At 37.2% G+C, this 23,291-nt stretch overlaps 1 protein-coding gene across 2 annotated transcripts in view; it reads left to right on the forward strand.

Moving 5' to 3' along the window:
* Positions 1 to 23,291, forward strand: part of LOC121420112 — a 94,563-nt gene that overhangs the window by 59,967 nt on the left and 11,305 nt on the right. For both annotated transcript variants that reach the window (XM_041614646.1, XM_041614647.1), the window contains 14 exons: positions 1,930 to 2,148; positions 2,566 to 2,717; positions 3,153 to 3,298; positions 3,967 to 4,151; positions 4,987 to 5,034; positions 5,457 to 5,566; positions 6,510 to 6,671; positions 9,297 to 11,022; positions 11,618 to 11,737; positions 14,074 to 14,147; positions 15,916 to 16,039; positions 17,145 to 17,438; positions 18,932 to 19,035; positions 22,521 to 22,611. In XM_041614646.1, the coding sequence (XP_041470580.1) occupies positions 1,930 to 2,148; positions 2,566 to 2,717; positions 3,153 to 3,298; positions 3,967 to 4,151; positions 4,987 to 5,034; positions 5,457 to 5,566; positions 6,510 to 6,671; positions 9,297 to 11,022; positions 11,618 to 11,737; positions 14,074 to 14,147; positions 15,916 to 16,039; positions 17,145 to 17,438; positions 18,932 to 19,035; positions 22,521 to 22,611 (3,555 nt within the window). The remainder of the gene's footprint in view (positions 1 to 1,929; positions 2,149 to 2,565; positions 2,718 to 3,152; positions 3,299 to 3,966; positions 4,152 to 4,986; positions 5,035 to 5,456; positions 5,567 to 6,509; positions 6,672 to 9,296; positions 11,023 to 11,617; positions 11,738 to 14,073; positions 14,148 to 15,915; positions 16,040 to 17,144; positions 17,439 to 18,931; positions 19,036 to 22,520; positions 22,612 to 23,291) is intronic.

The following is a 23,291-nucleotide window of genomic DNA, read 5'->3' on the forward strand; positions in this document are numbered from 1 at the left end:
GAGCTCCACTAGTACCCTGTTGTCTTTATTTCAGTTTTTTCACCAAGCAAGGGACCAGCGCTGAGCTTTTCTTTACTGGATTTATAGTGGAACACAACCTGCCTATAGCCGATAGTGATAATTCCTCCTTATTATTGTTGTTGAACAGGTACTTCATTTGTCCCCTCATTTTTTTTTTACATGTGAAAATGCATATTTGATATTTTTTATGTTAAAAAAGTGGGAACAATGTTTATTTCAAAACATGTGAAATGCCCCAAAATAAGGGTCAGATTGCACCAGAGAGCATCTAGAAACCCAGAGCTTCCAGGGCCCTAATGCGGGCCCTGGACCCCGGCTGCAAGGGTCGAGCGCTTCGCGCACATTATTTGGTGGCAGTTGCAAATCCTCCCTAATTCTGATTTCCAAAAGTTGGCATCTCTGCAGATCCCATTCTCTTTTCAGAGTTTCATCATCGTCTTTTCTTACTATGTGGCCCCGCCATGATGACACTACCTTCCACTTCTTTCTGTCTTGAGCAGCCTCCCCATTGAGACCGTCCTGACAAACCTTGACCTATTCACCATATCTTTCCATTTTACTCCTTGTTTCCTTTCCTCTAATGCCATCCACTTCCATGCTCTTCCCACAGGTTCATCATCTTCCCTCTTAAACATCTGTCCCATCCATCTCATACCATTTCTCTGTACCACTTCCTAAGGTAAAAGTTGCTTCCAAGCCCAAGCTTCCTATGACTTCACTTGTGTACTTGGTATCAGATAAATTTAACCCAACACATTTTGTATTATACCTATTCTGTGAAAATCGAGAGTGTTCTTCCTAAGTTTAATCTTGCAAAATTAGAATATTTGAAATTATGATAAAAGTGATGATAGTAATAACAACAACAACAACAACAATAATAATAATAATAATAATAATAATAATAATAATAATAATAATAATAATAATAATAATAATAATGATAATGATAATGATAATGATAATGATAATGATAATGATAATGATAATGATAATAATGATAATGATAATGATAATAATAATGATAATGATAATAATAATAATAATAATAATAGTAATAGTAATGATGATGATGATGATGATGATGATGATGATGATGATGATGATGATGATGATGATGATGATGATGATGATGATGATAATGATAATAATAATAATAATAATAACAATAATAATAACTCATTGGACAGAAAAGCACCATCAATTGACCTCACATATCAAAACTTGCTCCTTTTGGAATCAAATTTGTAGTAACCATTCCCAATCTTATCCAAATGTGGTGCAGATAACATCCTGCGCTCCACCACACAGATATGTAAAATGTTATTAATCTTTTGTCACTCTATATTTTCGACCCAGGCATGTTAAAAAACATGCTCCCTTTTGGAATCCTCAAAACGATAAATGTGATCTCTAGTGATCATTCCTGTGGATTTAAAAACCATCAGTTGAACCCATGGTTTATGCGAATTTCCGGTATAAATTGCGCTTATTTACCGTGTATATTAAAAATTTCCAATGCTGATGTGCGCTTTTGTCACAGTGCGCCAAATTGACGCTTGTTGCCATGGTTATACACACTATTTTATTCATTGTCTGCTGTTTAGAATTGATGAGTCCACTCTTCAAACAGTGGACTCCTGAATAAAATAGCGTACTTAACCATGACAACAGGTGTGAATTTCGTACACTGTGACAAAAGCGCGCATCAGCATATGGCATTTTTTAACAACACGGTAATTAAGCATAATTTATACCGAAAATCTGCATAAATCATGGGTGTAAGTGATGGTTTTAAAAAACTACCTTGGTGAATTCGGGCCATTGTGCCACAGAAAGAATTCTGCCCTACATCACACAGATATATGGAATCCTATCAACCATTGACATTCTACCTTTTCAATCTAGACCGCGTTGAAAGAGCTTGAGCATTGGTGCAAGTACCCACCAAGCCCCGACGCCACCTGCAGGTACGTTGACTGCACCACCAAGAGAGAGATGTACCTCTCAGATCTAGATTTCAAAGGCTACATCAAGGTACGATGCAGTGAACGCTGTTACATTGACTACCACATCAACTGCTGGAAGGCACTCAAGAATGAGAGGAACATCACAGGAGGAGAAAGGGTTAGTTGATAAAATCATGTGCATTATTTGTTTTATAAGTTAGTAATATGACCTAGACTATAAAGGATTTATCAAGGCACAATACAGTGAACGTTGTTACACTGATTTTCACATAAGCTGCTGGAAGGTGCTCAAGAATGAGAGGAACATCGCAGGAGAGAGGGTTAGTTTATGAAATCATATGCATTATTTGCTTTATAAGATAGTGATGTGACGTAGACATTTAAGAGTTACGTCAACGTTCAGTGCAGTGACCGTTGTTTACATTACTCTATTAAAACAGTGACCCGCAAGTGGAAAAGTCTCTCGTGACAATGAATATTGCTGGTGCGTGTATTGTGAATTCTTTCAGAACTATTTTGAGTTATGTTTAAATGAACCCATATTGATAAAGTTTATATAAATCTTTTATTCCAGGAGGCTCTAAAGACCCCCTGCTCAACACCTGATTGCTTAGGAACATTGAGTGATATCAAAGTGATTGGTGCTAACGGACTCCTCAAAACAGAAGCCAAGGTTGAGAAACCTCCAAAACCACCCAAGGATGACACCAAGAAGAAAAATACGCAGTAAGATAACAATCAAGTTTTATTTATTGTTGAAGGGTAGGATTACCTTTGTTAAAAACTTGCTTCTGATAAATAATAATGATATGAATTTATAAAGTGGAATGATAATTGATAGAGGTAATCATATATGACTGATTATTTTGCAAGTTTCAGGTCACATGATCAAGGTCAATGAACTTGGGATTTAGATATCAAAATAACTGTTTCTGAATAATGAATTCATCTCATTGTTTTCAAAGTCAGTTCTAATGCTATATTGATTCACATAATGCAGGCTAGACTGCCAGAGGCGTTCCTATTGTTTATTCATACAAACAGACCCTTTGATGATTTTATTATTCGATTCTGGAGAAACTCATTTTGAAATTGTTACCTCAACTTGCATTTATCTTTAAGTTTAATATACAAGTGTTCGGTCTTGATATGCTCTTGTAGGAAGCCGAACAAGGACCAGAAGAAAGGCAAGAAGTTCAAGAAGCAACACCATGGTGAAAGCTCCAAGATAGAGAAAGGCCAGGGGGATGCAGAAGGTCAGGCTGGTCATGGTCAAACTACAGAGGGCGCTCATGCTGCCAAGGAAGGTGAGAAGGTACCTTGTAGAAGTACCCCAAAACAGGTCAATGCCAAATATGTAGCATGGATATCTAGAATATCACCAGGAATTGTTCGTACATTCCTTAAGCAACAATGGCATTAAGGAGAAGAACATTTTCGAAATAGAAAAAGATCCTATTCGAGCTATCATAAAATCGAATGAATTGCATGTCATATGAAAGTGAGAAGTATTTAAATAGCTTTTAATTTTTTAGTTAGTTGCAATATGTGATCTCTCATGCTAGAGCAATTTCGAATCACTTAATGCGGTAAAATATATTTTCAGACCTATCTGTGATTATTGAAGTGTTAACACTGGTCATTGGAGAAACTACAGAATAATAGAAGAAAACTTAGAAATTTCAAAAGTGCAAACATTTGCCAGACAGAGGAGATCGATTATTTTCTCTTGATATTTTGATCAAGTCCCTCCTATCTCATGCTAAATTGAGAGGTTTTTTGTACATTGTTTCACGACCTTGCAAATATTCCCTCTATGAATTGAACAGAAGGAACCGAAATGAATGATACTTCACACTAAGAATGGCTCATCATGTCAACGGATGGTGCCACAGATCATTAATTCCTAACAAGATATCCGGTGTTTCCACACCGACTATACCAATATCCTTGTACCCACCCATCTTTCCTCTAGATGCAACCAGTAAATCGGCTCCTGGGGTTGACAAACCAAGGGCTGGGTCGGACGCAGGCATCGCCATGGCAACAGACTCCGCCGCAGACGGCGCTGTAGGAGGGCAGAAGGGTGACGGAGCAGAAGAAGAGGAGGAAATGAAACCTGAGGCTACCTATGTTCTTAAGAGAGATGACATCGAAGAGGTACTTCCATGCATCTCAAAGCACCAATGAATCCTACAGGGATGCCAGTTTTCAGGCAAAAGCCTGAATTCAGGCTCTGGCAATTTATTTTCAGGCCATAGTTTTAGCATTTTTGTGTACAAAATATTGTATTCTAGGTGATTTTCAGGCCCTCTGATCAATTCCAGCTGGCATCCCTAATCCTAATCGCATTCCTTCCAAGTGTTCCTATTTTATAGGAATATTCCTATTTTGGGGAAAGGCGACTTGCTGTTTCAACATGTGTGTTTGTATTTCTGTCAAAATTGTTTTTAATATTGAATAGGAGATGTAAGAATGTTCTAATTTCTGGGTTTTCCCCCCCAGTAATTTGCTCCTATTTCGTTGCTGTCAGGGTTTGCAGGTATGAAATGGGGTGGGGGGGGGAGGAGTATCAAGCTGTCGTGCATGACTGGTGACCCTTCTTCACAAGGATTTAAGATTGATCCAATCCACCACTATGGAAAGCCTGCAATGTCAACATCTAAATTACATGTTTCTTCAAAATATTTTCTAGATATGATGTATATTCAAACATTCTCAGTTTTCTTGAAAATGTTAGCATGCTTCTCTTTGTTTACAAAGGACGTTGTGAAAATTTTCTGAAGTAAAAATTATGACTTTGATGGATTTCCATATACTTGCGATTGATCGGACCAATTGTAACTCTGTATGACAGGACCATGGTGATGCTTTCTTGTGCCAAATGAGATGCACCCATTTTTTTCTTGTTGCAACATAATGGGAATGACTTTCTATGATTCACATAACTTTAGATGATTTCTCCTTGTTCTTGTATCTTTTTTACCGCTTTCAGAGAAAGGTCAATAAAGTCAAGGCCAAGAAGTCACGCAAACCTGTTGTGGTGAGATTATATTAATTTGTTTTCAAGGAAATATGAAAGTTTTTCAAGCTATCTAGATGTTACTTTTACATTCAGATGCAAAGTCAGTATTTGTTTCATGATATTCTCCCCCAATATTGTATTGCAATGTATATTTTAAAACACTTTGCCAGATTTCATTGTATTCTACAAATCAAATGCGATTTTTGAGTGCTCGCCATAACCAAAAAAGAGTGATTGTGAGAAAAAGTTTGAAGTGTTCCATATTTTTTAACAAGCAAAGATTGAGGTAGGGCGAAGCATTTGCTTCATGGATAATGGGAAGATTAGCGAAGCCAAGGTTTTATAATCTCTGAATGTTAAAAGGTATATAGAAAGGTGTTACTGAATATTTGCTTATCAAAGTCTCAAAATGGTTCTCGTATTTGTTTATTTATTTAAAGTTTGATGAAGCAGCCGCATCTAACATTGTCCAGATTGAATTTGCTCCTGCTAGTACGAGAAGACTTTATGGGGCTGACGACGCGGAAGAACTTCAGGAGAGATTGAACAGGTAAAACAAATGGAGAACAATAGTTTCTCCATCTATGATTATATTAACAAGTTTAAGACCACATAATTCTGTAGAAAAAAGGCTGGTTTTGTCACTGATTTTATTATAGGTCAGCCTTATCAAGGTCTTCTGTTTATCTAGGGATCGGCAGTCACAACTGACCATGATAGATCGTTGTCCATTTGCCATTTTCTAGAGTTTGCACAAGATATAGACTTGTCTTAAAGAAATTCAAAATGTGTTCTAGTCAGATAAAGTTTTTATAAGGGTCAACAATAATAATAATAGGCATTTATATAGCGCCATCTATCTAGAAATATTCTATTCCAAGGCGCGATGTTATTATTACCCCGGCTTTAGCTCGGGCAGCCTTTCAGCGCTCACGCATTCAAGGAATTAATCCTGCCGGGTACCCATTCACTTCACCTGGGTTGAGTGCAGCACAATGTGGATAAATTTTTTGCTGAAGGAAATTACACCATAGCTGGGATTCGAACCCACGACCCTCTGTTTCAAAGTCAGAAGACTAATCCACTGGGCCATAATGCTCCACAATATCAAGGTCCAATTGAACTATGTTGTTGCAGTTTTTGTCTCCTCTAGGGGTTAGCAGTTATGACTGGCCATGTCAGATGATTCTGCTTTCATTATTTATAGAAAGCATAAGATTTAAACTTGACTCAGAAGATTTTAAATGAGCTTGAGTCAACATCAGAATTGACCTTCATTGGATGAAAGAATAATCGTTTGTCTGTTTTTCCACTGTTCTGGGGGTTAGCAGCCGTGACTAACCTTGTTACTTGATTGTTCATTTGCTATTCTCTAGAGATGGCTTATATGCTTATCTTCAAAGGTTTGAAATGTGTTTGGGTCAGCGATTTATGATGTTTCAGGCTTAAACATCTCTGATTTCAATCATCTTTTCTCTGTTTTCATTCTCTAGGGGTTGGCAGTCGAGACTGACCACGTCAGATGACCGTCCCTTTGCCATTCCTTCACATCTCCAGGATGCTGCACGGGGCATAGATGCTGAATTCCAGGAGGAGCCGTCCATTATCCTTCCTGAAACGGACGAAGAGAAGAGCCAGAAAATGGGTCTATTTTTGTAAGTTAGTTCAATCTTAGATGATGATATAGTGAACCCACAGTTGAGGCCAAAAGTTTACATACACACATGCAGGGTGCTACATAACTTTTCAGAAGCACTTGCCCTGTCGGGCAAGTAAATTTTTAAATAGTTGGAATATTCTTGCCCGAAAATCTATTTCGCTTTCCTGAGAAAATCCTGGAAAACAAAATTTTACCTCTTCAAAAGAAAATATTGTGGTTTTTGTGAACCATTGACCCTTTTTTTTCTCTTTTGACATGAACTGATGTACATATACCTTATTCTTGCATTTTTTTTTCCAAAGTGATCTTATCTTGCCCGCCACACCTAATTTAGGATCGATATATCATATCGACCCTAATTTTGGTAATTTCTACTGTGACAATTTTGCTTGCCCAATTTAGTTTTGGTCTATGCTTCAAAATGCTTTCCCGACTTTAACTTTTACTTGCCCCGGGCAATCGGGCAAGTGCTTATGTAGCACTCGCACCCATGGAATTCAATGAAATTTGTTCGCTTGCCAAACATTGTAAAATTTACTATATCTTCAGAAATATAAATACTTCCATGACCAATTTAGTATCTCTTTCACATAATTGGGATGTCGTTGGAATTAAAGTATATTTCAGGTGGAATTTTCTTTGAAGAAAAAAATAATATAAGTGCTAAATGTATTTATTGTTTGTTATATTTTCTTACATCATTTCACAGATATATTTAAACGTCAAATCTATGATTTATATTACATTTTCTATTATGATATGTCACCACTGAACAAAAAAGTGTAATCTGAAATGTTTGTGTTGAGAATTAATTAGCATAAATATGTAATGTTTTTTGTCAAGTTTTTATTTTTAATGTGCATAAAATATGAAGATTTTGGGGAAGAAAATGACACCTCAGCTCCTGATGACAAAGCAATGTGATGAAGGGGCATGATATACTCATTTGTGTGATATAAAATTCCTCAAGATTGGACAAGTGTTTCACAAGATACAGTAAATTTTATGATGTTTGGCAAGTGTCAACTTATCTTTGAATTTCCTGGGTGTATATGGCCTCAACTGTATATGTAATGACCACTGAAGGGCAACATGAAAAGGAGACTTTCAGAGCAGGTGAGCTTTGAGACAGCTCCTGTATTGCATATCTCAATATACAATTATAATGAATAGGAATGAATGTGAAGGTATGAGATTTCTTGTTCGGTGAATGACAGATGTTCTATTCAACTCACATGCACCTCGTTGGATAGAATGTCTTCTCTCTTTTACCAAATTGAAAATTGCACGAGTGAGATTGTTTGCAATTTATGTTGTACAACGCTTTGGATGCTGGAGAAAATATGACAAATAATTGATATTTTCATTTCATTTCATTTCATTTATTGATTTAACCATTTTAAAAAACAACAAAATTACAATGTTCAAAAGATACAAATGCAGCAAGAGAATTAAATACAAAGTAGATATTCAAAGATACAAATATGATTACAATAAAACATAGTACAAAAGTAAAATGGTTAGGGAACCCAGAAGAAGCAAAAGCTTGTTGATAGGGCTCCCTGCAAGTAATAATCCACACACACACCACACTCATACACACCTGCGCTGCAAGATGAGAGAAAGTATAGGGAGAGAGAGAGGGAGGGAGACAACAGTAAATGGGGAAAGAGAGGAAAGAGTGAAGAGAAAAATGGAAAGAGATATGACGAAGGAGAAAGAAGGAGTATAGTTTGAAGTAGGTATACAGTGAATACTAAGGCTTATACAGTGAATACTACATTTATGCGTGAAAATGAGGAAAGAATTGAAAGCACTAAATAAAATACCTCTGTGATACAAGCATGCATCATATCTGGAGCAGCAGTGCACATTTGGCCAATAGGGGCCAATTCCAGCCCCTCCCGTGAGATCAAATTTAATATAACATAGCAGGCATTTGGGGGCATCGTAGCATTAATAAGTCTGCAGTTTTATATGAAAATTGTTTATCTCAAATACCTTATGAGTTGTTGCCTTGTATGTAAGAGCAATAATTTCAAATTTATCTGTAATTGGTGCTTAATGTTTAATACATACATGTCTATAGGGAAACCAAACACCTATAGAGCAACAAATTTTTGGCAACAGATTACCTGATGGTTGAAAATATAAATTTGTATCAAAAGATGCCCAAGACCCGATACTCTAAAGTCATGAGAGCTTTTGATGCACACATATTATCCTCAGAATTAACTTATGTGACTCCACATAGGGTTCAGACTCCCATAGACTTTGTGTGGCATTGAGTATTCTGATAAGTTTCGCTACCACAGATAGTGTTCAACGGTTGGAAAATTTGAAATAAATAATTCAATAAGGTCTGCATCGAAAGGTTGACATGTAATATGTATATGTAATGGTTGTCAATAATGATTTGATACGGGTTATTAATTAACACTTCTTCACTTGAAGAATGCCCAACCTATCACGTTCATGCTTCTTTGTGGCTCCCTGACCATCTTCACTTTGTATCAGGATTCATTGTATTGCATCTATAAATTTTTTAGTAATTTTTTCTGTTTTGATTTGTTTGAATCAATGAAATTTCATTCTAAATTCTCTCTCTTCTCTTGGCCAGACATTTCACCGATATCTTTTCAAACAACGGACCTCTCCACCTTGAGGATCCAATCTTGATTGCTTCCATGGAGCATCTCACCTTCGAGCACCAGGAACTTATAGCTAGGCGAGGTGGCCTCAAGCCATTCCTCCGTGAATCCAAAGACTTTGCCATTGTTGGCAATTACGCCAGCGTAAAGAGCGATGCTCAGAAGTGCAAAGACATAGCGGTTCTGAATGGATACCAGGAAGAGGAAGCGAAGGATGATGCTGCGAGATACTCTCTGAATCCAAACTCGGCTCCATTCATCCCAAAGACTTTGAACTCTGATCTTAGCATCTTCCAAACAACTCCAGTGGTTGATGACTTTGAATCGAAAGGTCTTGTGGGTTATATGGGTCTCCCAGGTGTCCCTAGACCCGTCTTCGGATTGGATTCGTTTGAGGGTTTTGATAGTGACGATTATAATGACGAGGAAGATGAATCAGACTCTGGTGATAGTCTAGCCTCATCAAACGATGATGATGAGGAGGATGATAGCGATGATGATGATGAAGACAGTACTGAATCTTTTCACGAAGCATCGTCCGATCTCCATGCCGCTAATTACGATGGAATAGAATCAGAGCTGTACGAATCGACCCTCCAAGGCAACGTCAGTGCTCTGTCCGATTCCAAAGTCGACGACATCGATGACGAGGACTATCACTGGGAGAATCATTACAGCTCTAAGGAACTCAATGTTGATGAGGTGAACGATGCCATAATTCCAAAAGAGACTGATGATGCCGTCATTGGCAATGACTCCAATGATGTACCTATTCATGAACAGACCGAAATAAGCACTGAACAGTCACATCCACAACACAATGATGACGGGCTAACAGGAAATACTGGGAGTAATAATAATAATACAGAAACCAAAGACACTACTGATTCTACACAAGATCTTGCAGTACAGGATAGTATAACAAAGTCACCAATTCCTCCAGAAATGGAAATTGATGCTGTAGAACTTGATAAGGACGGAATCGCCCAAGGTCAATCTGAACCTGGTCAGAACGATAGCCTCCACGGTGGAGCAACTGTTATTAGTGATGCCCATGAATCTGTAGATATTTCTAAAAATTCTGAAAGTGAAACAGCAGGAACTACTCCTGCTGGATTGACATTGACGGTGCAATTGGAACCGTCTGCAACTGACTCTGTGACTTCTGAATTGAGCGAGGGTTCTGTTAAACAGTCTCTCGAACTCGATGAGGATACCAGTGATGATGGGACATCTGTGGATCAGGTTTCGAATCTCAAACCCAGTGATGATAATAAGGAGGAGGAGGCGGTAGAGGTGGAGGTAAAGGTGGAGGAGGAGGTTAAGGAGGAGGAGGTTAAGGAGGAGGAGGAGGCAGTTGGTGCCAGCACCTCACAGACTGAAGACTCCTCCATTCTAACTCTCCCAGGATCCCTTGTTTCAAATACCCCGCCAGGAACCCTTGTATCAAATCCCCCTCCTGTAAATAATGACTTGAAAACACCAGACAAAACTCAAGGACAAAACCAAACCCCGGAATCAAATAAATCTACATTTTCTGAGAGCGACTATGAGAAGATGTTTGAAAAGAGACTGCAACAGTGGAAGGAACAACACCCGCCCTCTCCAGTCCACGAGCAGAGAAGCTTTGGCACAAACACTGATGAACACAAGGACCAGTTGGAATATTTGCAAGAGAAGCTTACTCTCTTTTGTGTAAGTTTGTTTTTTCTATTCTAAATCTTTATTGCTTCACAAAAAAAATCCCACTCTATTGTCAATCCGATAAAAATAAAAACATCCCTGTTTAAAATGCATATTGGAAACTCTTTTGTAAAATAAGTCTTTTATCATTGAATTTGACTCCTTTTACATCCATATTATATTTAATAAGAAAATGACAAGAAAATTCATGATTTTCAGGAGCAAAATAAGATTTTACTTTATGATAGCTGGTCGTTATACAGCTTGTTTTATGCAGCTGCACACACTATCTTGAAGCTACAGGAAAAATAGTTCATGACACAAATAGCAATATATGGGGCCATACAAGCAATTAAGAAAAGTCAAACGGTGTGAGGTCATATCCATCCATTTTTCAGCTTTTTGTTCAACTTTTCTTATTTCTTTATAACTGCATCAGTAGTGTTTATACTTGGTACAAACATTCATTGGGTAATACCACACATGTGTTATTGAGGATGATCAGGTCAAAAGATCATAATTGCATATTTCATTGATTGCAAAATCAGGTGAGACTCTCGGTTCGTGAATCAGCTATTGATGTGATCTTTAATTTCTTTCATTGCAGAGGTCTCTGGAACAGGCAAAAAGAGAGAAAAAACAGATGGAGGATAACATGGCTAGGTATCATGACAACGTTAACAAGAGTGCAGAAAAAGAAGTAATCATTTGGAAACAAAAATATCAGGTGAGCCGTGTGTCATGTAACCAGTAGCGTACGCAGGATTTTTCAAGCTGAATGAAATGTTGGCAACTCCAAATTTTAGGTCATTTCCTACCCCAAAAATTGACAAGCAAGCAAAATACACTAAGCTTCACCACCAATCTTATGCCGTTATGAAAAAAAGTTTTGAAAAAATCTTAGGGGGGGATTAACCCCTGTAACCACCCCCTGCATATGCTATTGCCTGTAAAACAAATTATTGGCAATTGCAAATATGAAAGAACAATGCTGATTGGTTCATGGTTGGTGCAAGCAACAATGATTTTGATTGGACTTTGCTAGTTGGTGATTGATCGCATACTTTTGTGTTGAATGGCCCTGTGACAAAGAACGCCAGACAATGGTGGGATTTGAACACGACCCTCTGCTTACAAGGCGAGAGTCAGAACCACTACACCACGGCTCCTCCACCAAACATGAAACTGAAGGGGTTTCGGAAGAAAATATTTGCAATCGATTTCAGATGCAAATTGACAACTGATTCGATCAGTTCTAACTGAAGAAAATTAATTTATAATTGTTGTACAACAAGGAGACCATCAATCAGTTGCAAAGTTGCAATGAAATATTTGAATTTCAGTTGATTTGGGGCCCTATAATTGACTCTAGATCAATTGCAAGTGTTGCAAGTTTTTTTGCATCATCCCATAATGTTTTTTGTGGCCAAGCTGATTTGTATTCAGACTTTGAAACAAAGGGCTAGAGATTCGGAATCCCAGTGATGGCATGCTTTCTTTCAGCAAGAATTCTATCCACAACATCCTGCTCTTGACCTTGGAAGAAATATTCCCTTTTGCATCTCATACTGGAAGCCAAACTGGGATGAATGCATGTGTAGTCAATGGCAGACAGTGACGTTGGAGGTTATTTACAATAAAAAGTGGAGGGTGAAAGTAAAAAAAATGGCCAGTCGGTTTACAATATAAACCAAAGTCCAGCAGGTTGCTGCAAACTTCTGATAACTGGGAAGGCAGCCGCCTGGAAGGTAGTGAGGGAAGGTGTGTTGATAGCTACATAGGGGAAGTCTGTTACAGAATCTCACAGTATGAGAATAGAAAAACAAATCCAAGTGAGGTCAATTGGTACCTGGCAAGAAAGTATTCCTTGAAATGCTTCTACGTTATAAACAGCTTGCTTGGATAAAGCCAGGGTCATAATATCCAAGTCCCTTTGTGAAGGGCATTGAGATGTTTGGTATGTGATATACAAGAACTTAATATCATAATTATTAATATCAATATTGATATTTTCAGAATTGTCAGTGAATTATGTTTTGGAAACCAGTTTCCACTAATATTAATACTACTAATTGGAAGCATCTGAGAATGAATCAATGCAACACCTGGCTTCTGAAGTCTGGTTTAACTTGAGGCTTTGTTTAAATCTGTGGTAAAATTATAGGAAGCCAATTTTTTTTTTTTTTCTTTACATTGTATGTTTTTAATTTATCGTTACTCTGCTCTTTCCTCATGTTTTAATGAAAAGAATTTCAGAAATTATTCCTACTCAGTTCTGACTGATTTGAGTGTCAAATGAGCTAACAAATTGAACTTGCGCTGTTAGAAATACCTATAACAATTGGCTTTCCATAGTTAAAGCTAAATGACAGTAGTTGCAGTAAAACACTGATTTCGTGAGAAAGTCTGTAAAACCAAGGTTAAGTATTACTATATCATCGTCGATCTAGATCTGGTACAGTTACATAAACTGAACTTTGTGAAATCATAAAATCTAAGCTGAAAAACAATCACACTGAAGTTCGCCAACACAGATAGGCACACGTGGGACAGTGTATATTATATTGCTGGAATAAAGACCATACGGAAGTGCCCGAATCCGCGCTTATTTTGCTTATTTCTCAGCACTTACACAATTTCTTCCAGAATCCTTCGGCACATATTATTTATTCATATAAACAGACACTGGGGTGGTCATTATGTTGGATTCTGTAAAAAGTCATTTTGAGATCGTTACCACAACTGGAATTTATCTTTAAATTACAACTTAAGACCAGAGTCTAAATTAAACCCAAGTTCAGAATATGGGCCTTTAACGTTGAAAAGCACACTTAAAAAAATTCTATTTTTACTGCATATTGCTTGTGACTATGAAAGTCAAGAGTGTTCTTGCATTTTCATTCATTTGATACAATCTCTTTCTGTTTTTGTAATTACACCTTCAACGGTCCACTGAACAAAAACTATTTTGACTGCATATGGCATGTGACTATGAACTTCAGAGTCCTCTTACGTTATTCTCAATCATTTGATTTAATAATCTCTTTCTGTTTTTGGTTACAGGATATCCGGGATCAATATCAAGAACTGGATATAAGCAAAAGCTTAATGGCTTTGAAATATAATGAACTTGAAGAGTAAGTACCTTATTTGACAATCTTAAAGCCTGTCTCATTTTTTTTGTGGCTGGGCTGATAAAACTTTATGTCTCAAAATTTTGAAATTTTTAGGGCAGCTTAGAAAAGGCGTATTGTAAAAAATAAGCAATGGTGGCATTCTCGTATTGTCTGAAAACGGTCTCTTGATACCTGTGAAGAACAAAAGAAGGTTGCTACCCATGTTATAACTCTAAAATCTAGCTTATTCTTAGCCGTCATCAAAATATTTAAATTTTGAGATACAAAGTTTTATCAGCCCAGCAGCAGTGTCAATAATATGAATTACAATCAAGTATCATCTAACATACCGATCTAACAGAAAGCTTGAGGCCGTAAGATCTCTTTACAACCGCTACTTCACTGTGGAAATTTCATATATTCCAATATTATATATCTAGCGCCCTCTCTTGGTGATTTTTTGTTGTTTACAAATGGGTCATTGAGCGCTTTTGATATACATTGTAATGTTGTATTGGATATCGAAGAAGTAACAATAATAATAATAATCCGCTTTTATATTGCGCTTAATACATCAGAATGACGTGTCTAAGCACTTTACAGATATGTTATCGCCCCAGTCATCGGATTCAATCAGTCATTCCCTGCACACAAAGTATGCACATTGAGTGGCAAAGTGTGGATTAATGCCTTGCCATGCCTTGACAAAGAATGTATCCTAAAAGCTTCACTCTATATGCCATGCCATGAGAAACAAAATTTATGCATTTCCCAGAACATTTAAAGATGCCCTTTATGATGAACCATAAATATATTGTGGAGCTTCATGGCCCAGTGGATTAGTCTCCGGACTGTGAAATAGAGGGTTGTGGGTTCAAATCCCAGCCATGGCATGTTTTCCTTCAGCAAGGAATTTATGTACAGTGTGCTGCACTTGACCCAGGTGAGGTAAATGGGTACCAGCAGGAAGTTATTCCTCAAAAAGCTGTGTGCTCTGGCATCGGTAGCCCAGCTTAGCCGGGGTAGTAATAATAAGCCAGTTCGTAGTTTTCTGCGCATGATCAGTGGAAGGTCATTTGTACTAAAGTGACATGGTGATTTAAAATCTAATGAGATAAGCACCAACTTTGATGTCTTGATTATTCATATATTCTTTTGAATTGTGGTTTTCATTTACATCCCCAAAAACAACAATACGTCCACGAACGACTCATATTTTACAGTTTGCCAAGTACATTGTGCGACATGTTATGATATGCATTCAAGGTAGGAATGCAACAAATAACTTCATAAAGTGTTAATTTGTGTGCTATTCTAGTCACCAGGTCTATTAAATTTCTTCATCCTGCTATGTGAGGCAAGCTTACGTAAAATCTTGCTTTGAAATCTGCCTATCATAATGAAAGAATTGAAAGGTCATTTGACCAGAAGTGTTCCTTAAGTAACTACGAACTGGTCTATAGCAGGGCCTGCTGGGAGAACTGTTCTCGCAACTGAAGTGGCTACCCTGGGTAAATATACCGTTGGTATTGATATTACTGTGTCAATTAATGTTCATAGGGCTCCATATTTGAACATTTCCAAAATGTCTGTAACAAACTGATCACTCTCTATACTGTACTGGAGTGGAGCCTGTTTCATAAAACTTATTGTAATAAAAGATTTGCAATATCAGTTAAAAGCTACTGAAATCCTTCAATATGATAGGCTGATAGTATTAAATCTGTAATAGAAATTGTGCATTTGTTACTATAACAAATGGGACCCTGATTCTTATTGCTATTTTCAGGGCGCATAAACCGTGTCACTCAAAGATAAAGAAGTATGATGGTCTGAAGGAAAGGTTTGACAAACTGGTTCTTGCTTCAGCCGAAGAAATAGAGTCGTTGAAGAGCGAGATTGGCATACTGCGGGTAAGTTTGAACTTTGTCACCATTCTATCCATTCAAATCAATCAATTGTGTATGCTGTCTTCTTTTATTTTTGCTCTAAATTTATTGTTTACCTTTTTTAAAACATTACGTGAATCCAAGGCCCAGTGACCAAAACTGAACAAGTTACAATATGATTATATATGAATTCAAAAAGTAACAACCAAATAAATTTGTGAAAAATATTTAAAAAAGAAGTGTCAATACATAAAACAAGAATCCTTGAAAACGAAGGTGGAAATGGGCATGCTTAGTCCGTAAACTAGATTAAAAAAAATTCTCTCATTTTCTTACTCTACAGGACTCTGTCAAAGACATGGGATAAGGTCCGCATGATGAATGACAAGCAGTTGAAGGAAGAAGCTCATGGTTTAGTCACAACAACCCAACAGATATTTTATACTTCATAGAAGCTGATGTTGAGAAACAAGAATTCCCAGACACATTTTCCAAACAGACCTTATTTATTCCTTTTCTTCCTTCATCTTCATAGAACCCAGTCAAAGGCAAGGAGAAGGTCAACAGGATACTTGAGGAGCTCATGGTTGATAAACATGAACTTCAGGACAGTGTCCACACTGACATTTATCATTCCTTTTGTTCTTTCGCCTTGGCAGAACTCAGAGACAAAGAGAAGGTCCACAAGACACTTGACAAGCAGTCAAAGAAGCTTATGGTTGAGAAGCAAGAACTCCAAGACAGATTGTCCAAACTTACAGAGACAAAGAGAAGGTCCACAAGACACTTGACAAGCAGTCAAAGAAGCTTATGGTTGAGAAGCAAGAACTCCAAGACAGATTGTCCAAACTTACATTGATCATTTTGTTCCTTTCACCTTCGCAGAACTCAGAGACAAATAGAAGGTCAACAAGACACTTGAGGATCTCATGGTTGAAAAGCATGAACTCCTGAACACATTGTCCAAACTGACATTGATCATTCTGTTTGTTCCTTCACCTTCACAGAACTTAGAGACAAGGAGAAGGTCAACAAGACACTTGAGGATCTCATGGTTGAAAAGCATGAACTCCAGAACACATTGTCCAAACTGACATTGATCATTCCTTTTGTTCCTTAAACATCACAGAACTCTGTCAAAGACAAAGAGAAGGTCAACAAGACACTTGACAGGCAGTCGAAGAAGCTCATGGTTGAGAAACAAGAACTCCAGGACACCATGTCCAAACTTCAATCTGAGATTGCCATTGTGAACGAGGAGCGTCTTACAGCAATTGCCAGGAGAGCTCAGATAGAGATGGAATTGGAGGAGACAAGGAAGATTCCTAAGGAACTCAAGGAAGCCAAGCATGCCTTGGAGGTACGTCTCAAGGCCAAGGAAGAAGAGGCCGTGAAGTCATTGGATAGAGCCTGCAAAGCTGAGGTATGTTACCACATCTTGGAAGAATTTTTATCCAATTATGGATACCATGTCATAAAACTTGTTATAATAACAAATGTGCAGTAATAGTTTCCAGCTACTGAAACCATTCAATTTTATTGGCTGGTAGAAAACTTGTTATAGAGTGTTGTTGGCTCAGTCGGTAACTGTCTCCCTGTCAAACCAGAGATTGTGGGTTCGAATCTACCCCGGGCGGATGACTGAAGCCAGTTTATTGTGTGTAAATGTCTCTCCCATGTTTCATAGATGCAGGCTATGTTACAATGGAAAACACTCCGTCCCTTGGATAGGATGTTAAATGGAGAGTCACCACCTTTGCACTTAAGAACCCACTGCACTATTCGTATATGAGTAAGAGGAAACCCCGGTGTAGTGGTCCACTTGCACTCCCCCCAATCAGTTATATCGGGAGGAGAGACTTGCGGGTCATAGTTATTCAGTTCGCTTTTCACCTCCCAGGCACAGGTGATGCCAAAACTAATAATAGTAATAGAAATTGTCCATTTGTTATTATAACAAGTCTTAATGAAATGGTATCCTGTAGTTATCAAATCCAATAATTTGATTCGGTTCGCAAACGAGTTGAGTTATTTGCTCAAAAAATAAATAAAACTTGGTGGTATGTTTCCAAATTTTCTATGATTTTAGATCCAATTCTGAAGTTATTAAATCCCTTAATATGAATTGATGCTTTAATAAGAGTAACAAATTTGTTTTTTAACATCAGATGCATGGATCGTTGTTGTTTGATCAACCAAGTGAAATATAAATGTAACATCTAGATATTCTCACCCAGTGCTATTGATCATGTCTCGAATACCTGCAGGCTAGGAAAAACACCCACTTACACGACTTGATTTATTTGTATTAGCGATCGTATTAAATCAATATGAGTGTGATCATGGAGATGCCGTGGCCGCGTGGTCTAAGGCGCCTGACTTAACATGGGAAGTGTGGGGTTCAATCCCTGGTCAAGGTACCTATGCCCTTGAGCAAGGCATTTAATCGGCAATGAAATGAAAACACGCATTCTTGGTAACTAGGTGTGCACTTATTTAAAAAAAAAACAACAAAAGAAACAATGGAGGTGCCGTGGCCAAGTGGTCTAAGGCACTTGATTGGAGATACGAGGATCAGGGGTTCGATTCCTGGCTCGACACTTATGCCCTTGAGCAAGGCATTTTATCCACATTGCTGTTTTATCGTACATTAAATAAATGAAAATGCTATATGCATCATGAATACCAACGTGTGGACATTTTTTTTAAGTATGAGTGTTTATTTGGCTTCCTAAATCACATGTTCAGAAAAAAAATATGCATGGTTGCTTCTGAAAAAAAAATGCACAGCTAGTGCTACAGTAGACATAATTCATGCAACATAAGTGGCTCACAGCCAGTCATTTGCTTAGGAGGAATATGTCCATTTATAACAATTATATTTTTGTTGCTTTGAATTTTTCTTTTGATTTCCAGAGTCAATTCCTGCAACTGTTTATGTCGAAGGAGTTGAAACCATTAGAAGAAGCCTGCAATGAAGCAGAGTACCATATCAAAACTATAGCCAACATCCTGCAAAAGTAAGATTTAATTTTTTTTCTTTGTTTGTTTGTGAATCCAACTTCTGTAAATTTAAAGTAAGATTTATTCTTTATCTTTGTTTCTTTGTGAATACCACTATAACCAACATTCTGCAAAAGTAAGATTTTTTTGAAAATCTTTGTTTCTTTGTGAAATACCACAATAGCCAGCATCCTGCAAAAGTAAGTTTTTTTTCTGTTTGTTTGGGAATCCAAGAGCCGGCAAAAGTAAGATTTCATTTTTATACGCCCGTCCCACGGGATGTCTTATGGTATCGCGCTCGGTGTGCGTCTGTCTGTCCGTCCGTCAACTTTTTCTTGCGAACACGATAACTTCAGTTTAACTTAACTTACGCTTATATCATTTTGTTCATGTGATACTAGCATGGATCAGGAAGCTTGTTGATTTTGAGGTCAAAGGTCAAGGTCACAGTGATATGTTTTCATCTTACCCTTTTGCAGTCCTTGCAAACACGATAACTTCAGTTTAACGTAAACAAGGCTCACATAAATTTGGTTTGTATGATACTATAATAGATCCCAGGAAGCCCATTGATTTTGAGGTCAAAAGGTCAAAGGTCAAGATCACAGCAACATGTTTTCATCTTGCCCTTCTGAAGTCCTTGTTAACATGATAACTTTAGTTTAATTTAACCAAGGCTCATATAATTTGGTGTGTATGATACTAGCATAGATCCCAGGAATTCTATTGATTTTGAGGTCAGAAGGGCAAAGGTGAAGTCGCCACCTTCCAGTTTTTCTTGCTTGACCAATAACTCTATTTTCCGCGTTACAGGCGGGCCTGTTATGTGCTCGCGTTAGCGACACTCTTTTTTTTTTGTTTCTTTGTGAAAACCACTATAGCCTACATCCTGCTAAAGTAAGATTTTTTTTCTTTGTTTAGTGATGATTCCGATATCCTGCAAATGTAAGATTGCATTTTTTATCTTTGTTTGTGAATACCAAATAAAAACTATAGCCAGCAAGCGTCCTGCAAAAGTAAAATTTCATTTTTGTCTCGCCCACCAGAGGTGAAGGCGAGACTAAGGGATCCAAATGTCATCCGTCTGCCATATGTCAGTCACAAACATTATGATAACTTTGCAACAGTAAATCATATTTCAACCAAACTTGGTCTGTATATTTACTTAGGGGATCTGCATGTTATGATGCAGTTGGAGGTCACATGGTAAGGTCAAGGTCATTTTGAGGTCAATGTTAAAGTTGAGGTGAAAGACTCTTATGATACATAACTCTGCAACTGTGTCTCACTTTTCAACCAAAACTTCGAAAAATATTTTCTCTTAATTTTTTCTCTAAATGATAACCTCATTATGACACTTTATCTTCTACTGCACCTGCAAACACATTAAACCTTCATACATGCAAGATATCATTGCAATAATGTCATTCATATCAGGAGGGTGGAGTAGCGGACATGCCAACCATTCCCATTTTAGATTATTCCTCTTTTTTTGCTATGAATACATACTTTTACTTTGTATTATTTGTTTCTTTTTAAAAATGTCTGATCATGGAGTATGTATTATACTCAGCGTGTGACACCAGCGCTGGTCTGACAGTCCCAGACTGGTAAATATCACTGTCAGGCCAGTAACTTGTTGCGTGAAAAGAACAAGTAAATTCTCCCCTATGAGCACATGTTTAAAAGGGTGGAATTATTAAGTTTTAGAGTCATTTCACATGTGTTTTCACCGATCTCATTGCATCAGGCTGGCGATTGTTATGTTGAGCCAAATAAAAAGAATACAATCTTTTTTTTTTTGTGGGGGGGTCAAAAAATACTTTTTTCCTTCTAAGAATACTTTTTTTGTTTGTAGAAGATGGCAGGTCTGGAGTAGGTACAGGAGAAGGTGAAAGCAAATAACATTTCATGAAAGAGCTCTTCTCAAATGTTTATTTTGTATTAATTCCATACCACATACTTCATGATAGGTTTCCATACCAATTTGCTACGTTTGCAAAGGAGTATTTTCACAAGTGGGCGAGACACAATATTGCCCCTGCCGTGTTTATCTTGGTTGGTTTGTGAATACCATATAATAGCTTTTTGCCAACATCCTGCGAAAGTAAGATTTCATATATTTTTCTTTGTTTGTGAATACTATTTAAACCAAAGCGAACATCCATCAAAAATACGATTTCTTTTTTTTTTGCTACATTTATCAAAACTATTAGCCATCATCCTCCCAAAGTAAAGATATTTTTTTTTTAATACCATAAAAACTATATCTAACATTTTTTTAGTAGGATATCTCTTTGTGTATTTGTTTGTTCGTGAACACCATATGAAAAACAAACAAACTAGCCAACATGCTTTGAAAGTCACATTTTGATATGCATGTTTTATGGAAATGCTTCTTTTGTTTGGGGGGAGGGGTGATTGGATTCTACCCCCTCCCTTCCCAGTTATAGCATAGTTCAAAAGGCCCAGCCTGATTATCATAATAACAATCATAACATTTGTAGGGTGCTTAATACAGACGTTTCTAAGCGCTAAGTTTTCTGCCTATTGATTAAATTACCGGGGAAAATTAAAAAATAGTCTTAATGAATGAAAAAATTAAATTAAGAAATAAAGAAACAAACACACTGTTTCTAACATGTGCACCTCCTTATAGACCAATGGACTGGATATCTATACACTGAAAAGGTGGGTCTATAGCAAGGTCTTAAATTGATCAAGGGAGTTGGCATTAGGAATATAAGATGGTTATTTATTTCAATGGATTTAAGCAAACACAGAGAAGGAATGGTTGAAGTCTTGTTTGGATAATATTGACAGTGCTCAGACAAAGTGAGATATCTAAAAACAGAAGAGGGCTATTCCACGGTTACTCACGTTACATTTGGAGACACCTTGACTCATACTTGGAGCTGTAACTCCATTATTATTGATAGGAACTAAACATCTCCGTATCACAACAAAGTACACAGTCTGACTATCGTTTGTATAAAAACAAAACTTGGGAAATTCTATTATGCTCCTGGCAAATCTTTGGAATGTGTCGGTTACTCACGTTACAGATTTGTCCCAACCTGTGGAATTGCCCAAGAAGTCATTTTGCGCTAACTGTTCAAAATAATTAGATTTTTTTCCACTTTAAATAAAATAAAAATGTTGCTTGCCTCTGCAAATTGTGTAATATTTTGTGTTAGCCTGCCATTTATCGATTACAACTTTCTTACTTGTTATCACAGTGTGAAAAGCTGTGCAAAATGAAAAAAAAGTTGCCAATTGTTGCCATTATGTCGCTGTTTCATGTATAGTACTAAAGCCTATGGGGGATATTAATTGGACAAAATTCACTATTTTTAGCCGTATTTGAAAAAGACTACTTAACGGCTACAAAACATCATAGCAAAAGGGCCATGAAACAGCTACCATACAGCAAATTGCTCACGTTTTTTTCATTGCAGTCCCATGAATTGAGATTAATATTGGGTTATTTTTTGGTTCTCAGCAACCCTATGATGGAGGAGCATGTTAGAGCTATCCGGAGTATGTGGCAGGACTGTCTTGCAACCAACCAACGTGCTGTTTCTAAAGCTCAGGTAATAAGCCCATCAGGGAAAATTATTTTTCATCTTTTTCCAGTCGGGACAAGTCTGGGAATGGGATGAAAAATGTCTTGAATTAGGAAAAAGACAAAGAATTAAAGGAAAATGCCCAAACTTAGAGGAAAATCAGGGAAGTTCGATTGACCCGGAAATTGGAAGTAGTAGGTCAGACTATTATTGGTACATACTAAACTACATTCATTGGATGACTGACTATGGTGTAGGCTCAGCTGTAGTACATGAACTTAATTAGGCCTCTAATTATCAACATGAATGTGTATACTAAAAAGCCAGAAGGGAGTAGTGCCCAAGAAATAATTATCTTGCAATTTTGAGACGTCATCTGGGAAAAATCAAGGAATTATTTGTTCTTAAAATGTTAGGATTCCTGACTATCACACTGTCACATTCTTAGTGATAATATTCACTTTTGTGCTAAGATTGATGTATTAGGTATGGCAATTGAGACTGCATTATATTTACTTTTCCGCAACAATAGGATCGTTAGAAGTTATATCTTTTTCTTCTAAATTTTACTATATTTGAATTTTATTTCATTCTCGTTTGTAAGAAGAAAATAATACCAAAGATTAAAAAAAAAGAAAAAAAAACAAACTGCCTTGTACAAGTGAAGTTCTCAACATGCAAGCCAAGATGAATGATAGACAGAGAAA

This window comes from Lytechinus variegatus, chromosome 8 (assembly GCF_018143015.1).
Source record: "Lytechinus variegatus isolate NC3 chromosome 8, Lvar_3.0, whole genome shotgun sequence".
Taxonomy (NCBI): Eukaryota; Metazoa; Echinodermata; class Echinoidea; order Temnopleuroida; family Toxopneustidae; genus Lytechinus; species Lytechinus variegatus.